The 17,114-nt window shown below is 42.2% G+C and overlaps 1 protein-coding gene across 1 annotated transcript; it reads right to left on the minus strand.

Annotated features, from left to right (window-relative positions):
* Positions 1-9,809: 9,809 nt before the first annotated feature.
* Positions 9,810-15,732, minus strand: metrn (meteorin, glial cell differentiation regulator). The gene is made up of 4 exons (XM_046067932.1): positions 15,453-15,732; positions 14,333-14,766; positions 12,800-12,859; positions 9,810-12,179 (listed from the first exon to the last, which is right to left on the minus strand). The coding sequence occupies exons 1-4, from the start codon at positions 15,557-15,559 to the stop codon at positions 11,866-11,868; spliced, it is 915 nt and encodes a 304-aa protein (XP_045923888.1). The 5' UTR covers positions 15,560-15,732; the 3' UTR covers positions 9,810-11,865.
* Positions 15,733-17,114: the final 1,382 nt, after the last annotated feature.

Genomic DNA, 17,114 nt, shown 5'->3' on the forward strand with positions numbered 1-17,114 from the left:
GGAGGCGGTGGGGGGGGCAGGGGGGGGGGGGGGGGGGGGGGGTGGCTGGACGGCCCTGCCATAATTGGAACGGACAAGCCTTGTGTGGAGGAGTGCACGGGGAAGGGATTTATGGGAACGCAAGGAAAGGAGAGGGATAGTGGGAATGAGGAAGAAAAGGTGACAATGAGTACGAGGAATGTGGAGGCAGTGGGAGAGGAATCCGGCGTGATGGTTAGAGTATTGCAAGATCATGAGAAAGAGACGTAGAGACAATGGAAAAGTGAGGATGAAGTTCAGCCAGGATGTTCCCATGGATGTTTAGTTAACGCTCATTCAAGTTTTATGGGTTGTTTCTTGAACTCTCCCATGATACTGACATGAATTATGGTTCATTTTTAGGTTGCTGCAGATTGTTTGTGCACTATACCAAAGAGGGGATTAGTTAATCATTATGCCAACAAAAACTATGTAACTGTCTGAGACACCTGCCTTTACTTTTCTGATGAGCTGTCTTTTCGACCCCCTCTTTCAGTCTGACAGTCTCAGACTATTCATGCAAGAGTCTCCAGCTTCCCTTCAGACAAGCTTTCAGTATGAAGACTGGAGAGGCATTAAGAGGGAGGAGGGAAGGAGCAGGAGAGGGGAGCACAGAGGAACCGTGCACTTCAGAAAACCTTGAAGAATTAGGACTGAAAGCTATGGAGATTCTGGGTGGCTAAGAAAGAGGGGGAAAGACGAATGAAAAGAAGAAAAAATAAAGGGGGTCAGTGTGCATGATTAAAAAGATGAGAGGGGAAACAATGGAAAATGTTATTTTTTGAAGTGGGGTTTAACAGAGCAAGCAGCAAAGAGACAGACTGAAAGGTATAAAATGTTGGGGAAAGACAGAATATAGGGTGAGAAAATGGAGGAGGAAGAGTTACAGTAAGGGTGAGAAAGACTGGGGAGGGAGGCAGCCTGATGAACAAGAGCGAGTGAGAATGAGGCTGAGTGTCGGTGAGGGAAGGAGAGAGGGACAGACCCTCTGTTTTCCCACACTCGGCTGGTTCCCACAGTGGACCTGGCTAATCCCTGTCTTAATTGGGGGAGAATTCCAGCGCACATGTTCCCCTGGAATGAGCGTAGAGCGAAGCGAGAGGAAAGCTCGGGAGCTTCTGACACATCAGACAGGCCACAGCGGCTGGCCTGATGCACAATGTGTGAGTGCACTTTGTTGGAGTATAAACATGCCGCCTGACTGTCAGCACATCTGATGCATAAATGGCTTCACAAGTCACTCTGTTTCTTTTCGTTTCCACTCGATCCAACATGAAAAGTGCTCTTAGCAGCCACTTAGCATTGCTTTGTCACATTGCACCATGTGAGAAGTATGTAACTTAAAAATGTAATTTCATGAATGTTAAAAGGGAAAAAAAACAGTGTTAAAGGGTCAGTTCAACAGAGTTACAAAAATATGTTTTTTCCCCATTATTTATAGTGCTTCTATAAAAACTGCAGTGAAGTTTGTGGATTCTAAAGTTTGCAACTAGCTGGTGAACATAGTGGATCATTTTGCAGCTAAAGAGCCAGATTTAATGCTCCAGGAGTTGGTGGAGGCCAAAACAGAGCAAAAACAAGAGAATATTGGACCTACTATATGTTTATCAGGTGGACACAAATACAACTCAGAATAAATGCTAATGTTGCTCCATATCTGCTGGATGTGTAAATAGGCAACTGTTTACAGCTTGTTTCCACTGCCCACCAGTAGCCAAAAGATCATCAAAGATTGTAGGTTTTAAGCTCTTGTGTATAAATTTGTATTTTTTGCAGCTTGGAGCTCCTATCCTTTCTGAGGGCGATTCACTTTCACATCACTGTCAACAATACAAATTGGGCCTTGAAACCAAAGAACCATAATGACTGACAGGGTAGGGTATTAAAATGCTAGTGGCTAAACCTCGGTCGAAATGGTTTACTTATGATCCAAAAACTAGCTAGTCGACAACTTTGCTAACACAGTCAAACATAAAGCAAGCCAGCTAATATTACTCACTAGTCCAACAGCCAGCATGGCATCTTGCAGCCTTTTATTTCGCAAAGCTCTTACCAACTACTAAAAGCCAGCGTGTGATTTACTCTTGTCCAACTTTTTGCTAAGTCACTCTCTCTGTTTCTCTTCTTAGCTTCCTCCATCAATGTCCTTTTCAGTCTCTTCGCCTTTGCCATGATGTCCGTACTGACAAGCCAGAGCTTCACTACCTTCTTCTTATGACTAGCTGAAGATCCATAGTTGATGGTGCAGGACATAGTGCCATAAAGTGCTATGCACTTCCCTCAGAAGTTACCCGTTCAGGTTACATAGTGACCGAACGGGTGGGAATGGGAATGAAAGAGATGCCATTCAAAATCATCAAATTAATTTTGAAGCTGTTTTAAAATAGTTGCATATCGTTTTAGTATTCTCAAATCACTAAACATAGAGAACATGACATCATATTAAGATATTTCCAGTTCAGTTTTGGCATAGATTGAAATTGTTTCGATGAGCTAAACCCAAATATAAATACCAGGTTTTGTTGAAGGCCTCCCAGAGTTGAAATGCAGGAGCTTTTTTTTTCTGAAATGCACCAGCTGCCTCAATAGACCAGAATGCAATGCAGCTACAACACTTGGTGGGCATTAGTTAGGGATCAAAGATATGCAGCCTGTTCAGCAGGCTTTCTGGGTATCTATCACATTTGCCCATTTCCGTCTTTCATTATAAGCAATAATATCACAGCTTTTCTCCGGCGATTGTTCAAATGAATTTTGGGAAATGAAGGAAACGTTTAATTCATGTGTAAGTTATGTAGAGGGACAGAACTTCAAATCTTAGTATAAATTTCTCATTGATTTTATCTTGCTCTCTGCCTGGGTATATGCATGATTTTGCTCTGGGGACCTGTTTCCTTCTACCCATGTTTGTAAAGTACCTTGGTCAGCACATGTTGTTTTAAATGTGATAAGAGCGCAAATGAATATCATCACGTTCTCACATATTTCACAGCACTGTGCACCAGGCGTATCTGTTGACAAATCTTGCCCTGAAGCTTCGTTTTGCTGGAGGAAAATGCAAGAAGATACTAGTAACATAACAAAACCACTGTGAGTGGTAGTTTCGTTCCTGCCTACCTCTTTCCTTAATAAACAATTTGAACAATAGCCACAATGCAATGTGTCTCTGAGGAGGTAACCAGAGAAGATTTCTCTGAGGAGAAAGATAACAGGCAAAAAAATGGTTGAAAAGGGGGAGGCTGGGCAGCGCTGCAGTGTTGCAGGATTAGATTGGCAAAACACAGAGGTGGGTGGCAGGTAGCGAGAGAAGAATTGAACTGATCTGCAAGGGAAGTTTCTCCCCTTTGTGTAGACAATCAGACAGGTTTCGTCAGAAAACCATAATCCTGGTGGTTTATTGACAGGGTAGGAGGGCCCTTCCAAAGACAGGTGTGCTTCCTTGTAGTGGGTAGACTCTCAGTCTGGGGTTTAGTATCCATAAGGCTGACGTCAGTCACATGAGGAAGCAAAACAGAGAATTCAAGTGCCATTGTAGGCTGTTACAAAGAGTTATGTTCAGGATTTTAGCACAGGACGTACTGTAGAAAAATGTGCAGTACAGTATACTGTAGAAAAGTTGCCCAAAGTTACCCATAGGAACGTGATGATCATATGATGCTAATTAATATTTTATTGCATGTAAATTTTTAGCCATTCTAGCAGTGGGGCTCTATGGATAGCAATGTCTATCTGTCTTTCCTTACAATACTTTTCTGTTGGTGGGTCCACCACTTTAGCACAGAATAAAATAGCTCAACAACAATTGGATGGATTAAAATTGATGGATGAAAAGGACATCCATGGTCCCCAGAGGAAGAATCCCAATGACTTTGGCGATCCACTGACTTTTCTAATAGCACCACTATGAGGTTCATGTTTTGGACTTTTAATGAAATATGTTGACAGCTACTGATTGGATTTCCATGAAATTTGATCTGATTTCCACGGTGCCCTGAGGAGTGAATCCTTGATTTTTCTCTACCACCACCTTGAGGTTCATGTTTTTGTTTTTTAATGACTTGTTTCTACAACTATTGGATGACTAGAATTTGCTCTTAGCTCTCATGAATATTTAGGGGATGAATAATGTAAATAAATGTCACCCTCAGGATATATTGGAATAAATTTGACGATCCTCAAATTCCTGCAAAACAATTTTTCATCATTAGCATCAGCTGTATTGGTGTTTAGTGCCAAAAAACAAACATTAACATGCTAACAGTCTAAACAACGATGGTTAACATGGTAAACGTTATACCTGCTAAACATCAAAGTGTCGACCAGCATTGTCATTATGAGCATCCCATAGGAAAGCAAAATCCAAGATGAGATCTCATAGTTGTTTCCTTCTTTTCTCCTAGACACATATGAGCTGCTTTTAATACCAAGGTGAGACCAAAGGCCTTTTCTCCCCCTTCTCAAATTCATCTCAGGAGAAACAACCACATAAAATCTCCATAAAAGCTATGACTCCTAGAATCTCATGATTCTTCTCAAATATGTCTCAGTTTTCTCATATTGGCCTCAGGAGCAAAAACTCATCTCTGTCTTACTCTGATCAAAGGATGAGATCTCTACAGCATCTTAAATAACTGTAATTTCAGTCCAGAATGTGGATCAGAAAAAAAGCTCCAACATATTTCTCAGTTTTGTCTTAGGGACCCCACCTAGGGGTTATTTTACTCAAGTACTTTACTTACATCTAATGTTGAGGTTGAGTATTTTCTTTTTATGGGGGTTTGTACTTTTAATTTTTATGGGGGTTTGTACTTTTAAAACTTTTAAATCCTTATTGTATTTATTGTTAATTATCTGTTTCAAGTTACTGAGAAAAATAAAATACATTTTGACATTGAAAATAAGGCACTTTCAAATGTCATGTTTTCTAGTTTGTTAAGGTAGTCACAGCCAGCATAACTGGAACACCCAATACTTTGACATGATATTTAGAGATGAATTCATTAAGGACCAAATGCACACAAGAACTCTGTCATACAGAATAAGCACTTTTACTTTTGATACTTAAGTACATTCACTGTGGAATACTTTTATACCTTTTACTTGAGTAGAATTTTGAGGACTTTAATTGTGGATATGATATATCTCCTCTTTTAAGTAAAGGGAAATTGTACTCTATTTAAAGACAAGACTGCACTTTTAATTTTAGCTGGATGGCGCAGCAGCAGTGTTGTTTCCCTTCGAACAGTAGGAGTGGGGTTCAAATCCAGCTCAGGGCAAGCCTGCAGCATAGTTCTCCAAGCACAGACAGTAATGTAATACAATCAAGCTCACAAACATCTCCCCAGAGCTCCCAACTGCTTTTTAGGAGCAATAAGCAAGACATTAATAAACTCAAAAAGATACAATAATGAGATCTCATCTGTTACTTTCATGTATCCTATTGTAATCTTAATTCAGTATCCATTTGTCTTACCTAAGTCTCAAAACCTCAATCTCTCTTTATCTCATCCTTTTCTCCTAAGGGGTTTTAGGAGCAACAATTCAGATTGGAGTGATCTCAAAAATATACAATGATGAGATCTCATCTGTGACTTCCAATCTCCTATTGTAATCTTAATTCAGTATCCATTTGTCTTACCTAAGTCTCAAAACCTCAATCTCTCTTCATCTCATCCTTTTCTCCTAAGGGGTTTTACGAGCAACACTTCAGATTGGAGTGATCTCAAAAAGATATACTATTGAGATATTAGTGTTTTCTCAAGAGTTAAAGAAAAGACTATTCTGAGAAAAAGATTTTTCCTCTGGGATGTTAGCATGCTGACATTAGCATCCATCCATCCATCTCTTTTCTGCGTGACTCTGTTTCCCCTCATCCTGCCACAGGGAATGTCTCTAAGCAGCCTTATTGGAGTAGATGTCAGTGTTGGGAGGTTTTTGTGGTTGTACCCCCTGCAGCCCCTGGATACGGTGAGGATGGCAGCTGTGTTCAGCTCAAACGGAGGGCTAGTGAGCGAGCCTTCCTTGGAGGGGGTTGCAATTCATTCCCTCTGTCTTCCCTTACAATACTTTTTTTTGGCGGGAAAGCACCAAAGACGCTTGTTTGACCCAACTTGTCTTTCTTTGCGGGAACCCCTCCCTTAGAAAAGTGTCGCCCGCCTCCACACTCATACACCCTGTCTTGATTGATTTTCAGTGTGCATTTTGGAGGGGATTACAGCCATCTGCAGGCTCTTGAGGAACAATGGGGGATCCTTGCTCTCCTCCCTTCAATACTTCAGAGGGATAACATGGCCAGATAAACATGCTCTTGCACCGCCATACACTTGTTCTCTATTCTACCTTGACCACTCAACCCACCCAAACTGCCCATTCTATTCTAATGCTGACCACATTATTCTCTCCTACCCTCACCCTGCTCTGTGACAGGAGGCTACTCATCAGTGTTTGCAAATGCCTCACTTCTGAAAGACCAATATGAGTTAGTGCCTGATAAAATTGTTCCACTGAAAAAGTTTAGCCATCAAAGTTTAGGCATGGGTATGACCTTTATTGTTTGGTTACCACTTACAATAATAAGACATAGTGCATAGCAAGTTAGCTTGTTCTCAGATGTGAACATTCACATTTTCCATTTGGGAATCCTCACTCCCAGCTGTGCAAGGGTGTTATGGGAACTAGAACTTGTCAGCTGGGAATCTGGGATGCCAAAGTGTGGTTATGGACTTACTGCCAGCTGGTGCTGAGGTGATGGAGAGGCAGCAGGATGCACAGCCACTGAGTCACAGGATGAGGTGGACAGACCACTTGTTTGGTTGCAGTGGGTTGGATTACCAGTGTGGCAAAATTATGTTTGTTTATGTGGAAAATAAAGCCTAATGAAATCCACAGCTGTTTGTTCATCACTTCTTCCTAACCTAGCTTATGCAGAAGCTGCACAGAAGTAATACAGACTTAATTTTCTCATGAAGTTAGCTTTCAAAAATTGGGAATGGATCTGAAGAATTGTTTTATGTATTTATATAATATATTCATAAATGCCTGGATGGATGGTTGGGTCTCATTTGGATGTGTTTGAGGGACAGTTGGAATGAAACCCTCTCTTTCTTACCTGCCACTGAAGAACAAAGGTGAATCAATGGAAAAGGAAAGCAGCATAAGTGCTACAGATATTCAGTCATTTAGAAGCCTCAAGTATCTTTTGGCACGAGGATAGAGATTTGAGATTTATTCCAAGTGTGTGTCAGAGCATCGCAACCACTGTTTTGGATCCACAACAGCACAGCGCCCAGCAGCTGTGGACCAAGCTGTGGGAAAGATTAGACGATGGACCCATGAAATGACCAGCAGAGAGAGATCCAGGTGCTCTAACACTAAGATGATTTACATAGATTATGAGAAACTTTAGCAAATATACTGATGTCCCTGCAGTCATGATGACAACAACACAAAGGAGAGAGAAGATAGTTTCAGATTTGACTATTTTAAGGACAAACAGCCAAGAAGGATTTACAACACTAAGAGGCTTGTAGACTGTGTATGAGATTTAACTTACCAGCTATTGTTGGTGCAGCTGAGTCTATCAAGTTTTTGCTATTCTACAGACAGAAATTACATTTTCAAACAAAGTCAAATTTCTTTGTGTGAGCCAATATAATTGAGGAGAAGGAAAAACAACAGTCTCTCTCTATTGTCTTTCTGTTCTGGAGATTCTTGGCCTTAGCTTCAATTCCACAATAAGTGTGCAAACTCCATCCAGTGAGGAATATCGTGTGATGCGTTCAAAAGCTCCATAACAGTAATGGACTTCTTCTTCTTCATTGTCTCCACTGCTGTGTCCAAGGTCACTACTTCCACTATTTAGGAAAGACTTGCACTAAATACTTGCAGATTATTCCAATATCTGACTGGATTAGAAACTTTGATATTTGTCTGCAGTACGGTATCAGGGAGTTGGCAGGTCTGATTTGCAGACCTTTATTTAGCTGGATAACAGGGAGACTTTCTGTTGGAAACACTGGACCTGTGCGCTGGGTGGGGTGTTGTTGTTGCTCTGGACTACGAGGGAGTGTCCAGGAGCACTTTGCCCCTGACTGTGCTCTCATCTCTGGAGCTTTGTCTCCGGCCATTTTCCTTTAAACTCCCCCAGGGGCTGACGGAAGTCCACACCCAACAACTCTCTCCCCTCGCCTTGGATCCCCCTTTCCTGAGTGCTTCCCGCTTTGCCGTGTCCATATCTCACCTCAGCCACACAACAGGACAGAGTAAAGAGAGGAGAGGGGTGGATCGGGGAGGAGGGTGTTTCTGCAGCACTCTGCAAAACAAATGAAAATCACTCAATGTTAAAGGAGTGTGTGGAGTCATCAGTGGGCTGCAACATAATCATAAACAGGTACACACACATAGGTGATAGCAAAAATATAGGGTTTCACAGTTCTGTAGAAAGTTTTAAAATTATTCCCAATGTTTTATTTGGATTATACACTATGTACACATTTAAACAGTATATTTAGCACTGTGCCACTATATCTTTGTGGCCACACTGACCTTAATACTGCAGTTTGGTGGGTTCAAGCTGGGGTCACAAAGAAGTGACAACAACACAGGAAATAGAGCTTTGTCAAAATGTCACTAGATGTATTAGCCGAGGAGTATAATTTGAGTGCTCTTTGTTTTGGCTTATCAGCCCTGCCGCAGTAACCTCAGATGGACTGGAGGGGAGGGGGCAGAGGAGTGTGTGTGCAGGGCCCAGCAGCTTGGGGCCCCCAACTACGGGACGTTTTTAAGGAGCACTGAGGCAGTAAATAGCTGGGGAGGTTGGAGGTTCACTCACTCATGAACTACTGATGCAGTGGCAAACCAATGTCAGGGTTTCTATGGGAGATAGCTTGCCAGACATGGGAGGCATGTCGAGCTTTTGTGATTTTTTTCCCCCATTTAACCCAAACACCATGTTAATTCCCCCAGCTGCTCTTTTTCAAATGGATTTACTGCATGCAGTAAAACTCTGAGATTTTACTGAGGTGTGTGCTGTTGCGTGTTTATGCAGAATTTTGCGAGGAGAAACAGGTGGTGAATTTATCATAGGGGTTCAGTAATATGGGTGTTTCTGTGTTATCCACCATGCAGTTCCACACCTGTTAGAGCAGAAAATGTACCGTGGTCAGCCACAACAGGTAACACATGCTGTGTGGTGCTGTAGATGAAATCCAAGATGAGGTAGGAAGCAAACTTTTGCTCCAGGCTTGAGGCGTATGTCTAAGTGTAGTGGAAAAGATGTTTGGTTTGATTGTGTCCTTGTGTACACGTGGTCAGGATGAAGTGAGCGACTGTGTGGCACCTCAGCTCAGCTGAGTCTGCCATGCAGCTCCCTTAATGGCAATTTATTGCTTCCTGAATCCTGAAAATGGGAGGCTGAGGACAACAGAATTCCAACCGCTGTTTTTTTTACCTCCTTCCCTGTCCAAATGCCCTCAGGGTCCTAAGCAATCCCTAAATCTCGCCGCCTTTTAGGCCTCTCGCTCTCTCACGCATTGCATTTGTTCTGAGCTTTCAGGGGTCTGATTCATGGGCACTTGAAATGACTTATGTCTGAGAAACGTTTACCATGCTAGAAACCTTTGGATCCAAATACTATAACTTGGGTTCAACTGTATTGATTTGTTGGGTGAGGGAGCCGGATAAATTAACGGTCCAGCTTCATTATGTTTGTGGACCACGAAATTACCAAAGAATGAGTGAATATACAGGAAAGGCATGGAGAAGAAAATAAATACATCCAAAAACATCAAGAATGTTTTCTTACGGTATATTTTAATGACACAGACAAACATAAAGATAATCCACAATACTGAAAGTGTTGTTTTTTCTCTCCATACTTTTCTTCATGACATTGTTTCTAGAATTTCTTATGAACATATTTACAATCACACTGATATTGACATAAATTCACATAAAAAATAACAAACAACAAAATGGCAGTGTACACAATTAAGACATACCGCTTCAGCACATCATGGTAATTTGGTTTGAACCCCTCCCCTTGTTGATATAGTGCACATTAGATATGAAATCCTTTTACAGAGCAAAATTTTTATACATTGGATGCATATTTTGTTTCTCTTGAGCTAGCCTTGTCCAGCGTAATAACTTGTTTTACCACAATAAGATAGTAAGAGGATTTTTTTCATCCATACTATCATATCATATAATAACGCTGGACTTCAGTTCTTAATGGCTGTTGTCATAAGTTGTATGAACATTGCTGATTATATAAAGGTGAATATTTTATTTTACTTCACATCATAATATAGCTCCCTGTTTTTAATTTCTCATTATGTGCAATAATATATGACAACTTCAGCAGAGAGCAGTCAATGGCTTGACAACAACAAAACTAACTGCTTTGGCAACACTGCTGCAATTCCACCTCAACATCTTTTTTTAAATAATTATCTTTAAAGTCAAATACAGTCCAATTAATAAAAAAAAAGCAGAAATATCGCATTTCTACTGAAATGAATCGTATGATGTCCTACAAAATAATTTGCTTATTTAATACAGACCTCCTAAAAGCCTGCATCTCCCCAAAGAAGCAGAATCTCAGAGTTGGCTAGAATATGAAAGTGCTTTCAGCACTATTTTGAGCTGTGAAAAACCGGCTCAGGCAGCCTTAGCTTTGTGTTACTCCTGTATATGCTCACATTTTCTGTACATATATTAAATTCTCAATCGCTCCGCTATGCTACATATAGTTGCTTTTTATTTGGTTTTCAGTGCTCGCAGCATTACACTTTCCAGATCATTCCCTTTCCTTTATCAGTGCAAACATATATTTATTAACATTTTTTTAATAATCTCCTTAATAATAGTAACACTGAGGGTGACACCAGTACAGTGGTAGCCAGCAAAACATCACTTTCCCATGGCGAGACAAAAAAGATGCCTAAAGTGGAGGGGCGGGCAATCGGACGATTTTAGATTGAGATCGAGATCTAATGCGTCCTCAATCTACTTTCCAGGCAAATCTTAGAGATTGTTTAATGTCCTCTTACTGCTGTCTCCAAACTTAACATTACCTCAAAAACTAGCAGATCCACGCTACATGAACAAACCAATAGAGTGATGTAGCCAACTAGATGGCAGTTACTTCACTTCACTCTTCATCGGGTGACGTATTGTAAACAACTGAGTTGTGAGTACTTAAAAAGTGTTTGAACTTTTGTTTTAATGGTGGCTATTTCAAGTCTGTCTATAGTCTACAGGGCATTTCAATATTGAGAAAAAAATATCACAAATCAGATCGTGGATCGTGATTCCGATTGGATTTATCGTGATAGTATTTTTTGGCCAGATCGCCCACCCCTACTAAAGAGTGTCCTCAGTGGCATACAAACTAACAGGCAGTAAGCTTTCTATAGAACTTTTAATTTATTTTCCTGAGTTTCTAAGCAGTGACTCTCAATAGGCCTGAATTAATGGCTGACTTAATTTATCCCGAATGGAAAGCTTTTCAATAGATTTTCTCCAAACCTGCATAAAGGCATTACTGTGTAAAAACTGTCCAATGCCAAATGCTTATAATCTTCATTTCAACCACGTCCCTCCTGTCACGGCTCCACCAGGTTCTTTCTGACCCGGCGACTGCATATTGCACTGAAATGGAGTTGGGAAAAGTCCATTTCATTCCTAGTCCTCTGGGAAGACGATATCCGTTGGTGGCACTAAGGCTACACTGGCCAACAGTTGCAGATTGGCTTCTTCCGAAACATGGAACAGGGCTGAGTTTGGCCTGGCTGTCGGTACGGCCTCGACTCTGTGTGGTAGACAAGCTGCTGCAGAGTTAGACACTCAGTCCACAGGCAGTTCACAGGGTATCTGCTGGGCTGCTTTAGCTACGGTGTAAGCCCGCAGGAAGTCCTTGTAGCGGGGGGCGCAGCCCAACCAGGCCTCGCCAAAGTGGACCCGACCAGTGAAAAGAAAGCTTCCGGGCCCCGGTTTGACGCCACACTGCAGCAGAGTCCTAACCTCGCCCCGGCTGGTCAGGCGACTGGTGCCGGTGAACAGGGCATACTTCTGACGAAACACCCGGGTGGCGCTGACCTTGATCACCGCTGCTCGTAGGTTTTCGTCTTCCACCACTGATCGGATGTTACCTCGCACGACTGTGGATAAACAGAACATTCAGATTATTTTCTTTGGTTACTTTACAATGCTTAACTTTAATTTATGTCTTTTTGTTAACTTGAAATGTTTTGCTGTCATCTTGCACGTTATATTGTCCCATTTAAGCTAGAGCTGCTCTTTGGGGACTCCCAACTGATGGTTGAAGCTATACAAAGGCCAAACTTTTTTTGCCATCTGAACTTCTCCTCAGTGCCATTACAGCTCAATTAGAGGCCTGCAGATTCGTCCACTGCTTCTTCTCTAGGGGGGTGATGTCAGGATTAGTCCACTACAGTGATCAGTCATCAGGGGTGCGTTTGTGTTGGGGAAGCAGAGAGCTGCTGTTTCACCTTTAACCTTTGCACTTTTGAAAGGAGAGGATTTGGAGCCACTGGGGTGCTCTGACTTTAAACCTATTCGACAAAACCTTTTGTAGAATCTGATAAGAAATCATTACATTCTGCGGCTTTGATGCCAGGACTTCTTGCTATTTGGTGTTCTGGTTTCATTTGTTAATCTTGGCTAAATTAGAATGGGGGTTGAGCTGGAGTGACAATAACATTTTGTTCCTGGTTTTCTGGGTTTTTACGTGTTATATCAGCAAATTAGGGTAACTTACCAAAGTCACTGGTGCAAACAGCCATCAGAATCTCAGTGTTGTTGCAGGGTCTGCAGGCCTCTGGAGAGACAACAAGGGGAGGAAAAAGAAAGAAAAGAAAGGGACAGTCAGTTGGTGACCTCACATACTGAAACACTCGAAACTGCTAGAAAACACCTATATGCTAATACTTATACTGAGCCTTTCCAGATCACATGCACAGGAATTTGAATCCAGACCTAAAACTCTGTGCAAAGTTGAGCAACAAAGGAGAGACCCACCACTGCCTTCTAACAGACAGCTGCCACATTTACAGTTGGCAGAGTAAGACTGGTGGAGCTTTAAGGTGCGAGGCTCTACCACCACAAACGAATTAAAGGCCAAATGAAACTTCCCCCCTTAAAGCCTTTCAGGGTGTCTACAGTCACACCTCATCAAAGGGGAACCAAGGACAGGGAGCGGGGGAGGACTTCAAAGAAACACAAAATATGAGCACAGTCCCACTCCCCCAAAAAAGTACTCTACTTTCTTATCTTAAAAGTTGAAAAAGTAAATTACATATATTGAAAAATACAGTGCAGTGCTAAGATGTGTAACAGGATTTGCAGATGGCCGCACATTTTTTTTTTTACCAATCAAGTAAAGCTCCGTCTGCCTGCATAGAGTGAACTGTGGGTAGGAGAAAAAAAAATCCTGGCATTTTTTAAAGTTCTCCTTGTGGTTCTTCGGAGGCCCCTTGCCCACCCCACACATTCTCCTCTTTAGTGAAAACCTTTTGATAAATGAGATTCCTTCCTCTCTAGTCCACAGCAAACCCCCTTCCAAACCTAATCAGTGCGTGTGTGTGTGTGGGAGAGGGATGTAGGGGAGGGGGGATATACTCCTACAGACAAGTCTCCCCACAGAGAGGCAGCTCAACAAAAGAGAAGAGCATCTCAGCTGGGCAGAGGCCTCCCTGTCGCCTAGGCGACGGCAGTAATCCCAGAATACTCATGCGGCACCCATTCAAAGGGCTCTGGACTCTGGAGAAAGCCCCACATACTGTGCTTTTGTCCCCCCTCCTCCCCACTCCACAGCTCCTCTTCTCCTACTCCAAACCAGCACGCCTCTCTGGAAAGTTTGGCCACTTCCTCCTCTCTGCACTCTGCATGGGCCGTGGAAAGTCCAACCAGCCCACAAATGCCTGTTATGAATTATGAATCATCTACAGGGAGGATTTTATGGTGTGTAATACCATCACTGGTGGGTTAAAACCTTGCATCTTCCAAACTTTTCAGGAAGGAAAAAAAAACTTTGACCCCAGTTTGGCAGTTTAAGTCAAAACAAAAAGGAAATAATGAAAGAAACTAGGCGAACACTCAGCAACAGACACATAGAGTATTGTTTCATGGCAGAGCATTACATTTCTGTTACAAGAGGATAAAACTGGCCAAAAGTTCTGCTGTACTTCCTGTGTTCACTTAAAGTTAAAGTTGTTGTAAAGTTGATATTGTGTCTCATATTTGACCTCGAGTAGCCACACTCAACATGCTGACTCATGCCTCACTGACTCACCTTCACTGCTGATGGGGTTGGAGTCCAGAGACAAGCGAGCGGTCCAGTCCCCTCTCAGCTCATAGCGGAAGGAGGCGATCCTCCTGCTGATGTCCTGATGAGGAGTAGCTTGCAGGAATAGAGCCACCCTCTCCCCAGGTAGGCGGCTGAAGCAGCGAACCCTCGGTGGGGGGGAGGACTCCAAGCGGTCCCCTATCAGGAGCTCCAGGACCCCATCTCTCTCCAGGTACAGCTGGGCTCCGTTGAACTGCTCCGAGGGCTTGACGCAGGCCGTGATGAGGCCCGAGCTGCTGCCGCCGGGCCCCACTGCCATGGAGGGCAGGCGGGGTGAGAGGGTAAGGCGCACGGCCCCTTTGGGATACAGCCAGTCCAGCGTGCCCTCAGAGCAGTGGAGGGAGATCTGTTCCACGCTGCCCTGCTGCATGGACAAACCACTGTGAGAGTGAAAAAAGGGAGGGAGACAAGGTTAGATAAAGGTTTAGATAAAGGCAAGAGTTTGGGCTGAGTACCTGACATCCTGAGTGGATACTCTCCTGAAACAACTGCACTGATGAACTGCAGGATTTGAGCTGCTATAAACATGAGTGATCTTAAACCAAACTTTTCATAAGAAATTAATAGAGATGACATAAAAAAAAAAAAATCCTGCATCATTCGGCTACCGGACATACTCCGAAAAGGCGCCGCCTACTGGCAGCTCTGTAGAAGCAGGGGCCAATCGTTGCGTCTTTAGGGCCAAACTTATATAAAACACTGAAACTCTTCTGCAGGTATGTCTCTAATAAAACTACCCTTCAACAACTGCATGCACAGTCCGCTTTTCCTCCAAGTATTAGTTAATCCTTCAGTCTCCTGTCTGTCTGGACCCCCCATGCCTCCTGCAGACAGCCCGCAGGCGCAATCGCTGCAGAGAACTAGAAACATTTTAATTGCGCCCTGATGGCATGTCTCAACATGGTGCATTCAAACAAGCATTGTCCTTTACCAAGTGGCCACTCGCTCTAAAAAAAACTTAGAAACACAAGAGCCACCTGTGGCATCTCTGAGCAGAATTTTGAACCTTCTTTTCATTTAGCCATATGCAGCAGGAGAAAGCACAGATGCAACATGAAATACTTGCCTTCCTCTCCAGCTGCACTGGTCTTCAGAGTAGCTTGAATAAGCCACGGCAAAAACGGCAAAAAGTAAAATCCAAATTGCGTTAATCCAAACCCCAAAACAAGACATCTTCGACAGTGGATGATGCAAAGTTTAAAAAGAAAAGTTAGAAAAAGATTATTCCAAATCTGCGATGCCCTACACTTCTGCGAGAAACAATCATCTATAAAACAAATGTGACTCTATCTCTGATAACCTCCATAGTTTAGTATCCTCTTATCCTGGTGTGTAAGATAAGAGAATACTGCTGAACTCTCTACACTATCCCCTGAGCTGCTCCGCGCTGCTGTGCGTCAGGGTGCGCAGGGCTGTGAAGTTATTTCCCCTCAGAAAAACTTCCCGGACCAATCAGAGCCCGAGAAGAGAAACTTTAAACCACTCACACAGCGGAGGGGGAGGGACGCCTGACCTGCAGTCTGCAGAGATAAGCCAAGTTTCAATTCGCTATTGTGTTTGACATGTCTGCACAGAAAACACTAATTAGTTTATATGCTGATGGAGTTTACAGAAACCTCCACTTTTTTTTTGTTTTTATTATTTTTGTATTAATTTTACCCTACATTACTGGATTTGTTTATTAAGTCTAATTATTTTATAATTTGTTGCTTTTTATTTGCTGCCTTGGGTGAAGAACTTTGTAACTTGAAAAGTACTCTGAATAAAGGGTATTATTATATTCGTTATTATTTAAAGACCCCCTGTTGTGTTTGAAGACATACTCTGCATTATCATTTTTGTCTTCAAGTCAATTCAATTTTATTTATATAACGCCAATTCATGTTTGATGGGGTTTTTTTCACAAAAAAAGTTTAATTAACTGATTTTAATTCTGACTCATTCTTAAAACTACATCTACTCCTTCTAACTCCTTAAAAAAACCAGACTTTATGAATGTACAAATAGTTTTCATTTCAAAAGTTTAACTGGATTGCTCCCTCTTGGAAGTCCCTTCTCAGTGTTTACTCCAGTGTGTACTGGAGGCTTCAGGTTTCCACATTACACTTGTGTAAGTTACATAATGGATCAGGAGCAATGTCAATAAGTCATACACGTACGCACACTTATTAAACTTAAACCTAGATTTAACTAAACTTAGATTTGAGGTGAGCACAGAGAAAGTGCAGGAGATGAATGTGAAAATGGCCTTCTAGTGTCAAACTTTCATTCCTGTGAAATTCAAACATCCGAGTGAGGAACAATGTGCAGAACACATTTTTGAGAGGAGGGGGACTTTAAACACACCATAAAAATGCTTGATTATTCTGGATTTTATAGCAGAGAATTCTTGGTTTGCAAAATATTTTATAACTTTCTATTGAAGTCATGGTTGTTAGACTTGTTGTTAGACACAAGGACATCTTTTTTTTAACATCCCAAATCCACTGAACTTGCTTATAACAAAGCTCTTTGTAGATTTGATCAACAGCCTACTTTACATGTGCCTCAGACTTGAGGTAACTAAAGACTAAATCAAATGAAATAGGCAAAAGAGGACACATATAGCACTGGTCACAGTTCAATAATGCTAACCTGATTTTCAGACGCACCATGTATCAGGGTGATGACGATGAAGATTTTGCCTCCTCTGGTTGTCATGCCCTCCGCCCTTTACCCTGCTGTGCTT

Source organism: Micropterus dolomieu, linkage group LG14 (genome assembly GCF_021292245.1).
Source record: "Micropterus dolomieu isolate WLL.071019.BEF.003 ecotype Adirondacks linkage group LG14, ASM2129224v1, whole genome shotgun sequence".
Taxonomy (NCBI): Eukaryota; Metazoa; Chordata; class Actinopteri; order Centrarchiformes; family Centrarchidae; genus Micropterus; species Micropterus dolomieu.

Coding starts and splice junctions, on each gene's coding strand:
- metrn (XM_046067932.1), bottom strand. CDS start 15,559: ATGTCTTGTTTTGGGGTTTGGATTAACGCAATTTGGATTTTACTTTTT. Junction 14,767..15,452: donor CAGTGCAGCTGGAGAGGAAG/GCAAGTATTTCA, acceptor TCACTCTCACAG/TGGTTTGTCCATGCAGCAGG. Junction 12,860..14,332: donor CAACCCCATCAGCAGTGAAG/GTGAGTCAGTGA, acceptor TTGTCTCTCCAG/AGGCCTGCAGACCCTGCAAC.